Source organism: Branchiostoma lanceolatum, chromosome 17, assembly GCF_035083965.1.
Source record: "Branchiostoma lanceolatum isolate klBraLanc5 chromosome 17, klBraLanc5.hap2, whole genome shotgun sequence".
Classification (NCBI taxonomy): domain Eukaryota; kingdom Metazoa; phylum Chordata; class Leptocardii; order Amphioxiformes; family Branchiostomatidae; genus Branchiostoma; species Branchiostoma lanceolatum.
Genome location: NC_089738.1, coordinates 6,584,146 through 6,603,720, shown reverse-complemented (window position 1 = coordinate 6,603,720; position 19,575 = coordinate 6,584,146). Strand labels below are relative to the sequence as shown.

Here is a 19,575-nt window from a genome sequence, read left to right as displayed (position 1 = left end):
CTTCTTACCTGGGAGACTATATCCAATAGAGAATACCTTACAAGGTATGTAATAATATGTCCATTTTATTGACATTTCGTAAAGATTTCTAACCTTCAAAATTCATCTTGCGTTGGTGACAAAAAGTTCATGATACATGTATCTTTGTTCTAAAATTTTGCACAGAAGTTCATGATATTGATGATATTGTCAAATTATATAACATTGCCTAAGAAATATACTGTTAAGGTAAACTTTTGAAAAATCAAGGCCACACCAATTTAATTTCTTGGTTAACGGATTTTTATTTTCAATTTTAGCAACAACAAAAAATCATGAAAACAGAAAGCTGGGGTGAAAACTTGCAACTGACCATGTTCACTCCCTGAAACTGTGTGCACCAAAGTACAAACAGTCCTCTGAGATTCTGTTTTCATGTTGTTTTTCCAATCCAGCATTTTACAAAAAAAAATTTTCATTCCGTTAACCAAGAAAATAAATTGGTGTGGCCTTAACTGTTCAAAATCTTATCTGTTAACATAGTGAGAAATACCTCTGATTCTGAAAAATGAAAAGATGCAATACCTTTTGGATTCAATTTTGAATTTTCATCACTCAAATGTGAGATTGAAAATTTTATGTACACCTTGTAAGCGGTCAACCAATAAAAGGCTAGTGTTGGCAGATTTTGTCTGCCAGGTAACCGCACACATATTTTGGACCTGTACCTAAATGATTTTTGCGGTACTGTACTTTCCCTACCATATACCCACAGGTTGCCCCTTCAGCTAAACCCCATTGATTTACAAGCAGTTCCCAAAAGAATGCCTGATAAATTATTACATGGACTGAAGACTACCAGAGGGATGTAAAAACCAGGTTAAAGCTATCCATCAGTAACTGTTCACATTAAAGGAGGAAAAAAAAATCAAAGGACAGCTTTTTGCTGTGGGGTTCACTATGGAAAAACAGATTTCTTGTCATACACAAATTAGATAAATTTTTATCCACATCACCTTTACAGTACTATAATCTTTTGTTTGTTTGTTTATTGTTTGTTTACTATGATCTCCATTAGCATTCCATTCAAACAAATTTCACACTATTCACATTCCTTAACAGTAACTTAATTCTAGCGGCTTCCATGGGCACTAATCAACCACTAAAATTTCATCATCGCATATGTTTCGGAGACTAACATTTGAGACAGTGATGTTTGTTCCCAGCATTAAATCAAATGCTGTGAACTACTCCAATCCCTTTCCCCCAAACCGCTAAAATTACCGACTGCGATATTAAATGGAGTTACAGTATTCATAATTCTAAGCATGTCAGTATTCTGTACATCGTGAAATATTTGCCGTATTCATAAGTTTGCAGTTTTTCGTAGTCACCTTTGTACTGAGAACTTATTCATAACTCCGAAGCACTGGCATTTCCATCATACTACCATTGTTTCAACAGCAGAGAACTCAACGATTCCACAAACTCTTGATGTTCAGAATCAGAGTGTTGTGAAATTCAAGTGCCTTGAATTTAGATCACTTTACAGTACTAAAATACATATATGTATAACTGGCAAACACAACATGTGATTGCTTTTTGATATAGGTTGATTTAAAAACGAACAACTTAGCACTTTGTTTGCAAAGATTTTTCCCAATAGGTTTACAATATTAAAGGTGCCCTAAGCAATTTCAGGAGGTAAAACTGACAATATTCTCGATAAAGCAATCTATTTGAAATTGACATTTACTTCCCCATATTAGCACATTTGCATCATCATTTCATACTTTAGGGTCTAAGCGTTTAAAAAGAGCACAGAAACAGTTTTTCAGTGATATCTATCCGTTTAAGTAATCATTAAAAAATTGATTTTGAAAATATTACTTTCAATGCTCTAATATTGCTTAGGTTGCCTTTAACAAAGTGGGCACTGTTATTCCCATAAAGAAAGAATACAGTAACCTCATTGAAACACTGCCAAGCACTTGGGTCAACGAGATGCAAATATAAGTGTTATGACAAAAACACAAGTACTTTGTTTTTCTTTTACACTGGCAAAACACCAAAAACCACTTGTGCACTAGTATCGTTTTTCACTACGATTAACATTGCAGAGCAAATATTCTCACAGAGCCTATAGTTAATCCAATCTTCTAGCTTCTGTGGGAAGAAAATAATCAGTATGGTGGGAATTCATCTCTTTCAAGGCTGAAGAGATAGTAAGCCAGCCTGGGGCCTGGCAAGGAGGAATATTTCCGCAGGGATTCAGGAAAAATTTGTGCTGCAAGGCCATTTTCTTGATTACTAAATTATGAACCTCAACTCTTCAGAGATTAACCTTCTCCCTGCTGCCTAACTCTGTAACCAATAGGGAATGGGTGCCAAACGGCTACTTTGAAGTGTCCTAAAGGTTAAAAAAAAAAGGGGGCATGCATGGGGGTCCTGACAACACTTTTTGTATCAGGAGTTTTCAAGGGATTGCTACAATTAGCACAACACTTTCATCCGAATATTTCTTCCTGAGAGGTTACGATTGAAAGAATCTCAAACATAATTGAAATAGCAATATCCAAAGTAGGTTATAGTACCCATACATTAACAGAAGGACATTTTGTATGTTTAATTTCTATTGCGAACTTTTGCTAAGCTGCTTTAAGTGAGAGAAACATTTGTAAAATTTCCGTCTTTCTAAGAGGTACGAATGAAAGAAATTCAAACATAATTGTAGCAACATCAAAAAAAGGCAATAGTACCCATACATTAACAGAAGGACATTTTGTATGTTTAAAACTTCTTTTGTGGCTAGGCTAAAGTGAGAGAAACATTTGTAAAATTTCCCTCTTTCTGAGAGGTTACGAATGAAAAATGCCAAACATGATTGAAATAGCAACATCCAAAAAGGTTATACTTATAGTAATACTACCAAATTGAATGAACCATACATTAACAGAAGGACATTTTGTATGTTTAACTTCTTTTGTGAACTTTTGCTAGGCTACAGTGAGAGAAACATTTGTAGCGTCTCAGACTTTTTCCACACACACCACATGTTCGGAAAATTTATACAATTCCTCGGTGTACACAGGGCGGGCGGTGATAAGCAAGGGTGATGGCGTGTTGCCATGACAACCCTATTAGCACAGGTGGGGTCAAGACAAAAGAGGTCTGAACAATGTGCAAAAGTCGTCTGATCTAACTGCCAATCATCTGGAAAGGATGATGGCCAGGGTCTTCAGAGGAGGAGCATTTTCATTTCACGGCTGGACGGGTTTACAACTTCTATTAGCGCTGATGTCATCACTCAACGCAGCGGGAGGGGGGAGGGGGGCACGCCAGCGAGTCACAAGGTTGCAGACCACAGTATTTCGCCTATAGGGATTTACATAGTTAAGGATCCCAAAGTGAGAAGCTTCGACGCTTGAAAATTTATAGAAAGGTGCACAATTAGGGTGCCAGATTTTAATATGTTTGACTTTGGGGTTCAATCTACAAAATGTGTGAAAATGAGCTTAAATTTGCTGGCACGTTCTCTTTTAAAAGCCACCTTGGTATGACCCCCAGCGGAGGTCACCATACTGCAGCCGACACGCAGTAGTCGGGCGGTAACAATACTCAGGCGCGAATCCAAGCCGACCGAACAAACATCGTAATCCAACTCGTACAGTCTCAAAACCTACGTATTCCTCTACTATCCACCACAGTTTCAGCCTCGCTAACGTGCACAGAAGAAAAACTACGTACAATGTAGTACGGCCTTTTCAAGCAATGTGACGCACTACAACATGTACTTCATACCCGAACTACTATTGAGGACGGGGGTCGCCCGTTAATACTGTGTTCTGTGACCACAACAAAGATTGTCCGACACAAGCTTGTCTTATTTCTGAGTAAGATAGATTGTTCAGTGTGTAGAGAAAACAGTCTTGCGGAGAAAAGCGTGCCTAGAATATGCCGACACTGTTTAGCTTTAGACCACTCCAATTACTTGGTGGTAGTAACTTTTGAAGGAAAATAAACGTGGGGTCCCAAAATTATGTTACTTTCCGATCACAACAGCGAGAATATCTATCACCCAGATATGACCATTAAATATCCAAAACATGAGATATCAAAACTGCTGCAGTACCATCAAAAGCTACTAGGGACCCAAAATCTAATCATTTTGCCAACACCTACCAACGTACGAAATATTGCTAGTGTAAAGATCCATCCACGATATCCAAAGACACACGCACCTGAAAATATGATACATAATCTTCTGAATTAGGTGTACATGTACACATATTGCCTACCCTCTCTTACATACATTTTTGTATAGATAGCTATTACAACATTACCATATTCAATAAACCAAAAACATCCAGCCACTTGTAGTAGGGTCTGCATGGGGGACCCAACAACGCTTTATGCTGAATTCAAAAGAACCCCTTACGTATTACGTTAAAATCAAGGCAATTACGCAAAATTTGGTCACCTCGCTATGAATTACTTGAATAAGACGGCTTTCACTATGAATTACTCGAAACAAAAATAGGCCGCCTACGCTTTTCGGAAAAGAGCATGCAGACTCTCTTGCAGCTGGTTACTTGTACAAAACCTGGGCTACATTTGTATATCAAGTCTAATGATTATGGAAACCCCCAATTAGTACCAACAGATCTGTGTGACAGCTAGCATTGCTATCCAGAACTAGTGGTGCCAACTTGGCTTCAAGTCAAACCAATGGAGGAAGACTTGGCCACCAAACTAGACACTGTTTATACAAGCAAACAATGGCCACAACACAAACATGTCACCTTTGTTTTGGGCCATTACCACTGAGAAGTCACATCACATACATGTACTGTAAATGCTTTTTGGCGGTAGGGAGAGAAAATGGAGTGTTCGCGGTGGTTTTTACTTCACGGTTAAAACAAGGGGGTACGCGGGCAGAAGACAGAACGAGCATTTTCATGGTAGTTCAAGTTCACGGTAAAGAGGTAACTGCGAAAACCACAAACATTAAACCACCGCGAAGATTTCAACATCCACAGTACTTGCGATTTGTCGGCTGTACATAGCGTTGTAGCCACACAGACATTTTGGCGTCAATGGTGCATGCAATATATTTTGTCATAACGTCAAAATAGCCTAAAAACTTCTGAAAAGAGCCCAAATTTGCATGAAAACGATGTAAACAGTGAGCATTAGCATATAGTTTTTAGTTAGAATTCGCCACTCAAAATGTAGGAAAAATCATTTCACAAAGTTAGAACTAAACATTTCCATTGAATGCATGCCTTGAGAGCCCCATACATGTAGATTTCTCGTGCCCTTTGACTCTGAAGGAAGATTTAAAATGTGTTTCATAATTACACAGAAAATATAGACATCTTTATTGGGATATACAGCAAAGTCATTAAAAGACACAAAGCTTTCAAATCATGTTATATTACTTCATAAAATATCTCAATGTTCCTAACTGAATGGCTTCATAAAACATCTATTATTATTATTATATTATTATTCATCACCATCAATATTTCTCACAGCTCCTACACCCCCATCAATCTTTCACACTCTCCACTGTTTCCAATTAAAAACAATAATCCGTCATCACTCGTTAAGACTTGCACAGAAATAATTGCCCGAAGCATTTATGTGGGACTAAAAAACAGATCGACTTGTCCTTGGAAAAGGAAAGGAAAAAAAGGAAAGTGATCTCGATTGCTTTGCAATAGCTACTACTAATCCAGGCTTTTGTATGCTTTAGCATAGCTAAAAAAATCTGATACAAATTTGGCCCCTGCAGTTCCAAAAAAAAAACACTAGGGGGCCCAAACATAAGTGACTTACTCTCCCTCCCAAAAGCTTTCTACCACTCAAAAATCATGACCATAGCATGTCCAGAACATGAGATATCGAAATTGAAAGTTCTGCTGCAGTACCATAACAAGTTGCTAGGGGGCCAAAAATCTAGTCATTTCAAGGTCTCATCAATAACTACCCACATACCAAATATTGATACAATCCATCTAGGCCTTCTTGAGTTATCGTGTTCAAAGACAGACACACAAACCCGAAAACATAACCTTCTTGGTGAAGGTAATCAAATGTTTACAATACATGCGAATCTAAACACACGCAAGTCACATAGCGAAACAGCCCTCACGTTGCCTCCGGCGAAAATTGCTGCATAGGCAGATCCACCCACCTGTGACCCTATGACCCCCTGTCAACCCTCAAAGGGTAAACAATAGGGTAAAACAATGTCTGGTCTAACAGGTGCAGCGAGTACGCTATGTACATGTACCTCCTTCAGCTGTGATTACTTAGTTAATAGGGGTGTGTGCTTGGAATACAGTAGGTCTCTCTTTCTATATCAAAGGTCAAGCAGTGTAACCTACTTCTGCAAAATAGAATTCTTCAGATAATTTTACGTTACCTACTACTGTATATCTAAACTAAGCAACATTTCGCAGGTTTTGCAATACAGTACTTTCTTTCTGCATACATGCACTGGCACAGGTAAAATTTAAAATCAAATGCCTACTGCAGTTCCAAAGAAAGCAGCTAGAGGGCCCAAACTTATGTCAATTCTTCCCGAGCACACAAGCCATCTACCACCCAAAAATCGTGACCATAGCTTGCATAGAACACGAGATATCAAAACTGGAAGTCCTGCTGCAGTATCAAGAAAAGATACCAGGGGGCCCAAAATCTTATCATTTCTTCAACAAGACGTGACCTAACCACATACCAAGTTTCATGACGATCCATCGATAGCTTCTTGAGATATGTTCCTAAACCTCATACATACATCCAAACATACCTACTTTCAAATGCTACTGAGTGAAAACATAACCTTCATGACGAAAATAATATCCGCTGCAAAAGACAAATTTCACCTGCAAAGCTCAAACCTGGATCATTCATAGTGAAAACTGTATAGAAACTATTGCAGTAATTTCTCTTATACATGTAGATCGCAACAGTCAATACAAAAATCCACATTCACCTATAAACCCAGTACATGGACCAGTGCAGGTATAGACATTTCAAATATCTGCATGAAATTAGATTTTATCTGTAATAACCTGCATATATAGTATACTAACAGACAAAAGAGGTGGTATTCCCAGCCCTACTTATAATAGCTTCTTGGCAAACAGACATACAAATTTCATTCAAATAATGAAATATAGCACGTCTAGATTGATGATAATGCTATCATTTTCTCTCAGTCTAATTCACACGTTATGTATGTGGCATAATCTGATTTGTAACAGAATTATATTTTATAGCTTAGTACAACCATAAGCCATTATAACAGGTACATGTACTGCAAATACAGTTAAGTTCGCATAGTTTTTATTTCGCGGTACGGCGAAAACGGAGTGTTCGCGGTGGTTTTAAGTTTGCGGCAGCGCTATATAGTCACATACTGCTACAGAACTGGACAAAAATGTTCACGGTGGTTTTAAGTTAGCGATGAAAAGGCCGCCGCGAAAACCACGAACATAAAACCACCGCGAACATTTCTGCATTTACAGTAATGTCCTAGTTGTGTAGCCCAGCATGACTGATTTAAACTGAAGCCTCCCTGGCCTCTAGGGCACACACCTCCGCTAAATGTGACAAACACAGTGGGAGAGAATTACGCAAGTCTGGCACTTTTCAGCTCTTTCGGCAGGATGTAGCTAAATGTGGCTAGACAGTAGAGAGTTTGGGACCCATTTAGACAAGTTAAAGATGACAAATTCAACTGGGGGAATGTTACGTAAGTCTGGCAGTTCTGTGACTCCTTTGGGAGGGTCTGCATGGGGGGTCAACTTTAAGCTGAATTCAGGAGAACCCCCTACGCTCAGGTAATGAATGGTTGTTTTTCTGTAAATATTGAATAAAATTATAATTTATTCATTCGTCTTAAGTCAAGATCAAGGAGGGCAATTAAGCAAGATTTGGTTGCCTCGCTATGAATTACTTTGATAAGACAGCTTTCCTTAAGAATTACGGGAAATAAAAATAGACTGCCTATGCCTTACGGAAAAGGACTCGAATGAATCACCTAGATGTGAGAAATTCATTAGGGAAAATTACACAGCTCTGGCAGTTTTGGGTTTCTTGAAATAAATCAACTTAATGTGACAAACACGATGCTCGGGGAATTGCATAAGTTCGGTAGCAATTGGCTTTTTCTAACGAGGCCTAGCACATAACCATCTAGGTTGGCAGAACATGTTATATACAAAATGTAGGTGTGACAGTTGTTTACCCAAGGTCTAACTGTTAAACGTTTATGCAAAATGGCACACTTTGTGTAGAAACATTTATCTTCTGTAATTTGCTTTATCTTCACGGTAGCAGAATTTCACAGTGTCTAAGGAAAATTGACATTTTCACTGAATTTCAACTTCACAATGGTTCTAATTGGAATCATAAATAATTATTTTTTCATGGTGATGATAAGTTCATGGTACAGAGGTGACCGTGAAAACAGTGAACATAAAGTTACACTTACAGTGAAAGAAACAAGAATTACAGTATATGTAAATCATAATTCACGGCATATTATAAATGTACACATCTTGGCTCTTAGGATCAAGGGTAAGATGCAAGGAATGCAATATTGTGATGATCTTGAGTGCTTTAACCTTCTCCCTGCTATGTAACCAATAGGGAATTGGGTGCCAAACGGCTACTTCAGTGTGCTAAAGGTTTTAATTACTTGGGTTTTACGATTTGTTTCAGGTATGGGTAGAAACCTAGTCCAAAAAAGGTGGCTATTAAGTGCTGACTATACCTGTCTATTTGGCTGAAGGACGGTAGTTAGCCTGTTTGTGAACCCCACCCCCCTTTTAAGAAAGTAGGTCAACCAAGCTGAACCCTGGATGACAGGCTTGCATACCACAAGAAACTTAGAGGTGTATGCTTAACCATTGAAGCTCCATAGTTCTTTTAATTTGTTTTCGATAAAATACTCTTCAGTTAAGCTATCCATACATTTTGTTTTATACGTTTGTTTGCAAGATTGGTACATATTTTTAATGTTGTCTCCATTTATTCATCAAGCAAAAACTCTGTATACAATGTATACGGTGAAAGTGGTGTGGTTTCTTTTTGTTTGCATTGCATACCCGGTAAACCACCTCATGGCGTAACAACACCAGGTTTGTACTGAAGAGTACAAGCTGTATATCCGGATTTATTCGAACGACGCACGCCGAGAAGGACCCCTACTCTATGCTCGAGGTGTGGCTCTTCTCAAACACGGGACCTCTGTTTAACGTCCTATCCAAGGGATCCCCTGAGCTAGGTACTCATTTTGAAGGGAAGTGAGGAAAGTTGTGTCAAGTGCTTTTCCCAAGGGCACAACATCAACGGGACAAGTCAGGATTCGAACTCAGGATCTCTGGGTTCTAGGACAAACACCCTGCCAATATGCTACCACGACGCCACCAATTCTTGTTGAATTTCGAGCTAGACCTGTTTCCAAAATATGTTTCCAGACCACCTTTCTGCTGAAGGGCACACTGTTAAGGTCGCAGAACACAGTATTTCTCCGCGAACCCCGTCCCCAATAGTACACATGTAGTTCGGGTATGAAGTAGTGCGTCACCTTGCTTGAAAAGGCCGTAGTTTTTCTTCTGTGCACGTTAGCGAGGCGGAAACTGTGGTGAATGGTAGAGGAATACGTCAGTTTTGAGTTGGATTACGATATTTGTTCGGTCGGCTTGGATTCACGCCTGAATATGGTACCGCCCGACTACTATGCGTCGGCTGCAGTATGATGACCTCTGCTGGGGGTCACATCAAAGTGACTTTTAAAAGAGAACGTGCCAGCAAATTTAAGCTCATTTTCACATATTTTAAGATTGAACCCTTAAGTCAACCATATCAAAATCTTGCAACTTGATTGTGCACCCTTCTATAGATTTTGAAGCGTCAAAGCTTCTCACTTTGGGGTCCTTAACCATGTAGATCCCTATAGGTGAAATACTGTGGTCTGCGACCTTAAGAACCTCAGATAAAAGCCTGCTTCCCTAGGCCTGTCAGTACACAGTAAACCACCTTGTCTCCTGCCATGTGGGAAAAGTCAACAACTTCTCCCTCCAGCACTCAACCACTACATCTATCAACCCTGACTCGCCTGGAGTCTGTCTTCTAGTTCTATAACTTTGTAGCCTGGGTGTACAGGGGGCCTGTTGTAGAATTTCTTTGGGGGCATATTGGTCCTAGAGCCAAGGGATTGGCCTGTGTAAGCCCTGGAAATAGTCTGGCATCCAGGCTAACAACTTCGGCCCTTCCAGCAGGGGTTTCTTCCAGTTCCAGCCCTTTAATTATTTTTCTGTCCTCCCGTTTTCTTTGACAGAGCAAAGTCAGAATTCTTGGGGCTGTAGGGGCATGTACATGTAGCTTCTAGTTTTTAAGAGGTACTGAACTTCTCAACGTTGTTGATGACCATGGCTAAGTTTCCATTTCTGTCTATCAGTTTTATGGCAGACAGAATGGTCGAATTTTGGTACATCCTGAGCAGCAAAATTCTGTCAAGGGACGGAAAAACAGACACTGGAAAGAACCCTATGGCTTTCACATAATCACTTAGACCTTAGGAACAGGGTACAGCTGAAGTAGACAGTACCAAAGCTAAATAAAAAGTAAACCTAAAAAAGGGAAGATGTAAAAGTTGCATTGTGCAGTGGAGGGCTCAAAATGGGAGAATTAATATAGTACCACCTTAAAATGCTTCTTTTCCTTGAAAATTTTGGCCAAACCTAGAGATTTTGGGGTTTAGAAGGAACGGGTAGGGTATAAGCTTTCCTTTTTTGGTCATAAGTTCTTCAGTTAGCTTGGCGTGAGGATAGATGTGAGTTGTTGGACCATGTTGCATTTGATGGATACATGAGAAAAATGCGGTTAAAGGTGTACTAGTAGAGCCAGGTTTTCTCAGAATTTGAGGTGAACAACCCCCTGTATTTTTGAATGGTAGACCCTTATGACTTTCTAGTGTATATGAATTTTTGGCGACGCCTCAGGGGCGAGCCAAATTTGTACTATATTGTGTGCAGATTGCAAGAATTCTAGGAATTGTACAGGAATGTGAAAGTCCATGGGACGATAACTCAAGAATGCCTGGATGTACCGTCTTCATATTTTGTAGGTGGGTAGGTCTGTGGGAGACTTTGTAATGATTGTATTTTGGGCCCCCTAGCGACTTTCTATGGTACTGCAGGGGAACTTTCACTTTTCAAATCTCGTCTTTTGAACATGCTATAGTCATGATTTTTAAGTGGTGGATAGCTCTTTGTTAGGAAAATATGTCCTGTAGATTTGGACCCCCTATTGGCTTTTTTTGGAACTGCAGGAGCTGATTTTGACTCAAACTATGAAAGAGAATAACGCAAGAAGGGGATGACGGATCATCATAATTTTTGGTGTGTAGATAGCTTAAGTGATGATTTACATAATCATATACCAATTGTGCAAATCAATATCTGATTTGCATAATTAATGAGGACAGTAAATAAATCAGCTGAGGATAAACGCTCTAAGCTGTTCACCTTTATTTTCGATTGTTCAAGTCAATTCAATATGCTCCATTCTGTTGATAGATTTGATTATATACTGAGAGGAGACAATCCTTACTGTGTTCAAATAGGTATATACATCAAAGAATGTTTAGACATAAGAACAAGTAATGTATAAGTATACGACACGCTAAATTTCAATATGTTGCCCTATTCCATATGACTGTATGTAAACAAACTCATTAGTATGAACTTTGTTTGTTGGCATGTATGTATGTATGTATGTATAGATTAAGTAGACCTTACGAGAGTCGCTGTACTTTTGTTGTGTCAATAAAGATTGTTGTTGTTGTTGTTGTTGTATTCTATTATAGGACTCTCAAACACATGACATATGTAAATGAGAAAGAAATAGATATTGATAGATATCAATTATGCAAATTGATACTTAATTTGCATAATTAATGACAAAATACTATAGATCCATAGTGGTAAATGATGGGGATTTCATTTTTGCACCATTTGGAAGTTAATTATATAAGTAAATGTGGCCACTATTAGACACAAATCTTGCATAGAGGGCCTCATTTACATAATTTATGAGGAAATGGTACGATACCTTTTTTTGTGAAAACAAGATTTTCGTACATTGGACAACTTGTGTTATTTTGGTAGAGAAGGTGATCGACTGATATGATTTATGCGAGGTCCTTATTTGCGTGTGGGCTAAAAACGAAAACGTTAACAGAGACCACCGTCGCCATGGCAACATCTTTTTATGTTGCCAATCTTGTTGAGATTGAAATTTGGGTAAGTACTCTAACAAGGCCTTGTTTCAGTGCTTCTTAATCTTATGCTAGGATCCAATGGGGAGGCTCAACTCTGATGTCTTCACTAAAACTTGTCAACTGCGGTAGGTCGGACACCAGACAGAGAACAGGAATGTCTCACAGTCAACACCAAGATATCTCATTGCCAGTCTCCCCGCATACACGGAAGGGCTCTGTGTGAGAGATGGGAGAATTCTAACCTGACACCGCATTCATCAATATCTCTTCCTCATGTCATCACGCTCAAGTTAGAATGGCAATCCTGGGCCCTGGGAATATACTGTAAATGCACTTAAGTTTGCACGGTTTTTATTTTGTGCTAAGGCGAAAATTGAGTGTTTGCGGTGGTTTTAAGTTTGCAGCAGTGCTATAGTCACAAACTGCTACAGTATTGGACAAAAATGTTCGCGGTGTTTTTAAGTTCACGGTGAAACGGTCGCCGCAAAAACCGTGAACATACAAAACTGTAAAACCACTGCGAACATTTCTGCATTTACAGAATACTACAGGGATGCAGGATACCACTAGGATAGCAGGGTGTCTAGGAAACACCTTTTGTAGTTCAACTTGGCTATGTTTGATACATACATATATGTACATGGATGGATAGATGGAGTACTAGGTGAAAAGGACATAAGTCAAGTTAGAAATTTAATGATGTTTATGTAATATCAAAGAAGTTTCAAGTTGTATTAAAATCATCATTAGGGCATATATCTAGCACTGTTAAAAACAAGTTGTCAAATTTACAAATGACTTTTTATTTTGAGAATTACTACAACTATTACAGCATCAAGTGGCACATGTATACGATATTAATTCTATGTCATTTTGTCTTGAATTAAACTTCTTTTGAAGACTACGTCAAGACATGCTAGATTGTCTTAACCTCATTAACATATCTATTCAGAGTTTTGGTATAATATAAATCTGGTTTTTCAATCCTTATCTTTAGTCACTGACGAAAGACAGCGGATGCTGTCTGAAATGTCTGACTGTTTCAAAATTTTATTCAGTTGCTTGAGTAACTATTTTTGGCATATGTCATTTTGTATTATTTATATAAATTATGATACTCTTCGTTTTTATATGGGTGTAAATATTAAATGTACATGTTCTGGCAAAATTTGTTTACACATTTAGAGCTTACAAGATTGGCACTTGATAGCAGAGATTTTCCTCTTGAAATATTTGGAATCTGGTCAGGAAATTCCAAATACTTCAGGCATTGCTGTTACTTCCAGAGGGGCGTGTCTCTCCGAGCTTCTGCAGAGATTTATCTCAGAGGGGCGTCGCCCCTGAAATTTCATCTATGCCATTCCCAGAATTCCACAGTCCGTGACCTGCTAACCCCCACACCGAACATAGCACCAGATTCACCTGTGTAACCATTCAGGTCAGCAGGCATTGGGGGATGAAATGTCAAGTTTTCGAGGCCGGGAAGCTTTTAGGAGCAAAATCAGTTATTCTAGAACCACTTTTCCCATTTTTACTCATATATCTATGACTATTTTCTCTTAGATTGTATGATAAATGCACAGCTAATCGTGGATCCTAATAAACACAAACTCAAACAGAACTTAGCGAGGAACATAGCACCAGATTCACCTGCGTAACAATTCAGGTCAGTGGCCATCACATGGGGGATGAACTGTCAATTTTTCAAGGTCGAGAAGCTTTCAGGACCAAAATTAGTTTTTGTGCAATTTTTGCCATTCTCATTCAAGCATTTACAAAGATTTTGGCTTAGATGATCTAAGAAATGCACAGACACTGTTACAGTACTATAGCAAATCCATAGCTGTTTTATACAAGATTTTTCACATCAAAAATTGAAATTTACCCAGAATCTCTTTGTGATTTCTTACCATTTATTGCCATTTCTATTCATACATTTACAAAGATTTTGGCTTGAATTATCTGACAAATGCACAGACACTACAGCAAATCATAGCTGTTTTATTATACAAGACTTTTCAAAGGGGCCACAATCCCCTTGTTTGATACATAGATTTTTGCCCCTCCCTAAAAAAGCCACCAACGGAGCCATTCTGGATGAATCACTCGCTACAACACTAATTCTTTTGTCTCAAACGAGAGGCCTAACAGGGCTCGAAATAGTGGGTGCATGTGCACCCAGTGCACCCAAAATTGGAGCTGTGCACCTAATTTTTTACTGTGGGTGCACTGGTGCACCTATATATTTTTGTAGCCTATAGGGTTAAGGTACTATTGTACACTAGTATACAGAATATTCTTGAAATGTAAGTATAAAAAGCAGCATAATAACTTTTTGCTGTACTTTATTTAATGTATTATTTGTTTGAAATTTTAAAGTTAGCTATAGAATTACAGATTGAAGTTCTTAAGAAAGGCAGCAGCGTTAAACTTTGTAATTATGTTCAGAAGAACATTCAACTTTATTTTATCTGGTGCACCCAAAATTCTTTCTGTGCACCCAATTTTTTTAGTTGGGTGCACCAGTGCACCTATTCCCAAAGATGAATTTCGAGCCCTGCCTAACAATACTACAGGGAATCGCCAACTCTGAATCATCAAAAACCACTACATTACAATCCCAGCTGCCCAAAAATGGGTGAGCCATCGACCCTCTTATAGATTACGAGATATTGATGAATTGCGGTCTGGACGCTCATATTGGATAAGATCGGGTCAAAGGGCGTGAGTCACAGAAACAGATTTTTGACAGCTGTTCAGTTCTATCGACATTCAGTGATTCACTGAAGAAAAATTCCATGCACTCAACATTTTTTTTCATTTGTAGATCTACATTCAAAAATGGTTGTAAAAATAACATGATTCTGTGTAACTTTGAGGGTATAAAAATGGACGACAAATACACCAAAAGAAGGCAAAAATTATGATTTCATATTGGGTAATCCCTTATATGAATGGTACAAAATAACATTTCAGCCAAAGCTACATGTATAATAAACTGAACAGTAACAGTGGAAAATATGAATGGCATATCTGGGACTCCATTGTATAATGAGAGCGAAACTAGAAAAGGGAAGGCAAATAGACTTTTTCAATAAGAGACTACAGAAAATATCATCACATTGAAGATTCATATCATAAGAGCATTGTAACCAACATGCCAGAAATCCCGCTTATAATAAGTGTAACAAAAAATAGAAATATAGTAACGCCAACATAAAAATATCAACCTTTTCAACCCATCCTCATATTCTTGAAGTTAATTTTACCTCAACTTAAATTTTCCACTTATCTACATTAATGCCAACATAAAAATAACCTTAATCTTTCCAACCTTTTTAACCCATCCTCATGTTCTTGAAGTTATTTTTACTTCAACTAAATTTTTCCACTTCTTTGGTAATAGAAGCTGTTCATTAGTCCCATATGGCAGCTAATCACCAATTAGCAATTATGTCCCGCCCCCACACTGCCCTGGACAGGAGAACAGACTCATTCCCAGGTAATTACTTGACCTCTAACCTCCGGGGACTCCAGTTATGGTAAATGAGGCCTTGTGTAATCCCAGCAGTAGAAAAGACCAGCCATTTTGCCTTGTCTGTTGGTAATAAGCTTTTGGCTGCGACCTTACGTTTGGGTTCAAACCAAACAGCTACTAACCAAAGGACCAGCAAGGATCGTCGCGGATAGGTGAAAATGGAATAAAAACTTTGAACAAGATTTCCATAACATAAGAAATATTACTCCTAAGCTCTATATGAAAAAAAACTTATGACAGAAGAACATCAACCCTGTACAAGTGACCACCTCTACACAATGTTTTAAGGACCCCCCGCCCAAATGTGACCATTTTTTGGTGGTCCCTTAGATAATTCTAACATTGACACAATGACCACCTGTCCACAAATACCAGATTTTATTGGTTTTCTCAAAGTTCTTCTTAGGCAGTTTTGAATGCATAATCTATATAAACTGTGTTGAAATGGTGTGTTGGTCAGTTGGTTACAAAATGTTACTAGTGTTAGCCTTCAAATAAAAAAACAAAAATAGCAAAGCTTCTTTTAGAAAAAGGTGGGTTCAACAGAAATCAACACCTTCTAGATACACACAAAAAATGAGTCTGAGTGATAGGTATAATTTTATCTTCAATCACGATTAATATTCAAAATACAGTACACCATACAATTGTATAGTAAGTTATTTTAATATCATACAGAATCCAATATGTTACACTTGGCTCCAATGTTTCAAAAGGGGCATTTTCCACCACAATGGTTAGATAAAATCACCCACATATAGATCTACATATTGCTTTTGTCTTCAGAGCTAGATTTGCATTTAATTCCTTTAATCCATGTCTTTGTTGTCCCGATGACGACGCCTTCTGCCAATACTGCAGCAGACAAACAAGTAGTAAATCTACCAACAATTTTCCTTACTTTGTAATGACTGTTGACCATATGGGACCATTCTTCCACATTGTCCAGTTTGAGAAAAGAGACTAAAAAAGGAGGTTACATACGAGTTCGAATTTTTTGTAGTGTGCCAAGAAAAGAAAAATCTAAAAGAAGTCTATATCTCAACCACCTGCCAGTCTATGTTTCTTTAACTGCCTTTAGTTTAAAAATGTCCTACAACGTCCTTTTTCTGGAAGAATGAATGACTTAACAAGACAATAGTGCATGTATGTTCATTTAAAAACAAGGATTTTCTTTCTAAAGAAAAGAAAGAAGTTTTTTGACAACTCGTCTTTTAAACCACCTGTAAAGTGTAATTCAAACAGAAAATCTTCTTTCTCAAAAGCATCAGAAGCCTTAAATGACAATATTTACATACAAGATTCTACTACTAGTATTTCACCCAGCTTGTTTTGCTTTCAACAAAGGAATAAAGGATTGTAAAGTCAGGAAAGCTTTAGGTAATCATAGTAAAAACACACAGCTTAACCCTCCTGTCCTGTGGGATCACGTTTAACAATTAACCTCCCGAGGGGGGCTTGTCACCATCACAACCCTTTCGTGTGCCAGGGTTACCTAGATCCTGATAGCTGATCGCAAAATCCAACAAAACAAACAAAGTTTCCAACGCGGGAACCACTGCTAATCCGTGATAACCGACCCTTCAGATCAAGCGATCCATCTTCAACCCCCTGACACCCGGGCATCCTTTCCTGGCACTAATCCAAGATTTCATAAGCTGACCAATCACAAAGGCAATGCCTCGTAATCTCTCACTCTTCCCCGATATCCCCCAAAGGCTCACGCTCGCTACGCAGGGGAACTACGAAAGACGCCGGCGTTCTTCACAGCTATAAAAGACTGTGTGATTTCATTACGCTTTTCTCTGGCAGCAAAAACAGGTTGCACGGAGTGTTCTTAGATCTATTGGTGTTTACCTCAGGCTAAATTTATGGGACCTTTGTGTAAGCTTGTCTGCCCAGATGTGTTTCTGAGCACCGAATCATGTTTTATAGACCCCACACCTCACTTACATCAGCGTTTTCCTACTGTGCACAGTAGGAAATTAAACAAGTGCACCTCCTACTAACACTAGGTGAGAAAACAATTTGCTGGCCGCCACAGAGACACTGTCTAAAGATGAAGACGGGCCCATCGCTCATCACAAGTCTGTCTCGCTCACTGATTGCCGAGAAATTGGCCATTTTCACACAAATGAAGCGACTGTGTTTCCATTATTCATAGAGGGGATGGGAGGCCAGACTACTGCAGGTAGATCGGTAATGTTCCTGTAGAATCACACACACCCTCCCTTTATGATTTCTGATCTTTCCCTAAGTTATATCTTTCACATGTTACCAACAAAACAAACACACCATTTTCTGTTGTTGTGTTAGTTTCAAAAACAAGTCAGTTTCAAAAACAAATTTTTACCGTCACCAACTTATGGCTACATATCATCTATATAGCCCTTTCTAATGTTTATATTTTATCCTATGATTAGATCAACCGTTTTTCAAATTAACAAAGGTGAAATTGTGTTATGGAATATGATAAAGTTTTGTTTTTCGTATGAAATTATGTGGGAGCAGTGTTCTCACCAGAATTTTTTCACAGCATAGAGGTCAGGTACAGAAGGCCAACTTTACGCGGTGCAAGTCACGCATGGAGTGCTGAAGACATGACCAGAGTAGGGAGTCTGGCATGTTCCCCCGGAAAATTTGTAAATTCATAACCCAATGAGACATTATTTCATGCATTTTGAGGGATAAATTTTGTGAAGTAGAGTTTTTCCTCTGTCACAGCCTCATTCTAAAGCCAAATATGAACTTTTTATAAGATTTATGAAGGGTCACAAGGTTTGTCCCAGAAAGAAACACCCCTATGCTGGTTGAAACACAGCATAGGGGGTCCAAATCACAGCATAGGGGGCCCCTATGCTGAAAAGGCCTGGCGAGAACACTGGGGAGGTAAATCATATTTGGACTGGAGGTTGTATGAAAGGTACGGTCTTGCTTTCAAATTTACAAGAGATCGGAAAATGTCACGGTGTAAACCAGACCTAGGTGTGAATCTTAAGAAACTCTTCTTCCGTCTTGACTAAACATTAAGGAGAAACCGCCACTCACCTTCCGATAATCTCACACAGTTCGTAGACATCTTCGAACAAAACTTCGTCGTCCGCCATCTTGGGGAGGGGTGGTGGTTTTTCCTACGTCTCAGAAAAACAAACAAATAATCGACTCTTCCTCCCACGCGATTAATCCAACTTCTTCTTGAGAAATCCGCTGTTTTGGCAAGATCTGAGAAGGATTTAAGACAAGCCAATGTCTTAAGGGGTTGGTTCGCGAATATCCAAGTGGCAGCGGGGAGCTCGGATCTGGTTGAGTGCACTCTGACCCAGCTGGTTTTTTTGATGACTCCACAAAACGTGAGGACGCACAGAAACCTACAGGAAGGAAATCAGCCTTTCAACTGGAAGAAAAACGTAATCAGCAGCCTGGGGCGACCTTTGGCGAGCCAACATGAGAGTTGTACAGGTAGCGGCTCCACGGAAGGACACCAACATCACGCCATCTTGAAATTCGACAACTCCAAATTGGGCGTGGACTGAGCATGCTCCATACCTGGGGGATGGGCTGCAGTTCCGATAAAAGTAGACAGGAGGCGCTCGTGTGATTTTGGAGCTGCAGGAAACCAACTCTTTGCAAGGAGGCGTTCTCAGCAGATTAATAAGACTCTAGAAACTCCATCTTTAATGTAGTTACAGGTTTCTGATAGCAAAACCTGTACTGATTTCGTTGGCGTCCATGGGTGCCGCCATGTTGGATTTGATGT

At 38.9% G+C, this 19,575-nt stretch overlaps 1 protein-coding gene across 17 annotated transcripts in view; it reads right to left on the bottom strand.

The window, feature by feature from the left end:
• The window catches only part of LOC136423066 (peripheral plasma membrane protein CASK-like), a 184,949-nt gene extending 165,602 nt beyond the window's left edge, over nucleotides 1-19,347 (bottom strand). For 11 of the 17 annotated variants that reach the window (XM_066411069.1, XM_066411075.1, XM_066411077.1 and 8 more), the window contains exon 1: nucleotides 18,867-19,346. In XM_066411069.1, the coding sequence (XP_066267166.1) occupies nucleotides 18,867-18,925 (59 nt within the window). In that variant the 5' untranslated portion in view covers nucleotides 18,926-19,346. Of the gene's footprint in view, nucleotides 1-18,866 lie in introns of all 17 variants that reach the window. The other 6 variants (XM_066411072.1, XM_066411081.1, XM_066411086.1 and 3 more) reach the window with 3 other exon arrangements.
• Between the last annotated feature and the right edge of the window lie 228 nt (nucleotides 19,348-19,575).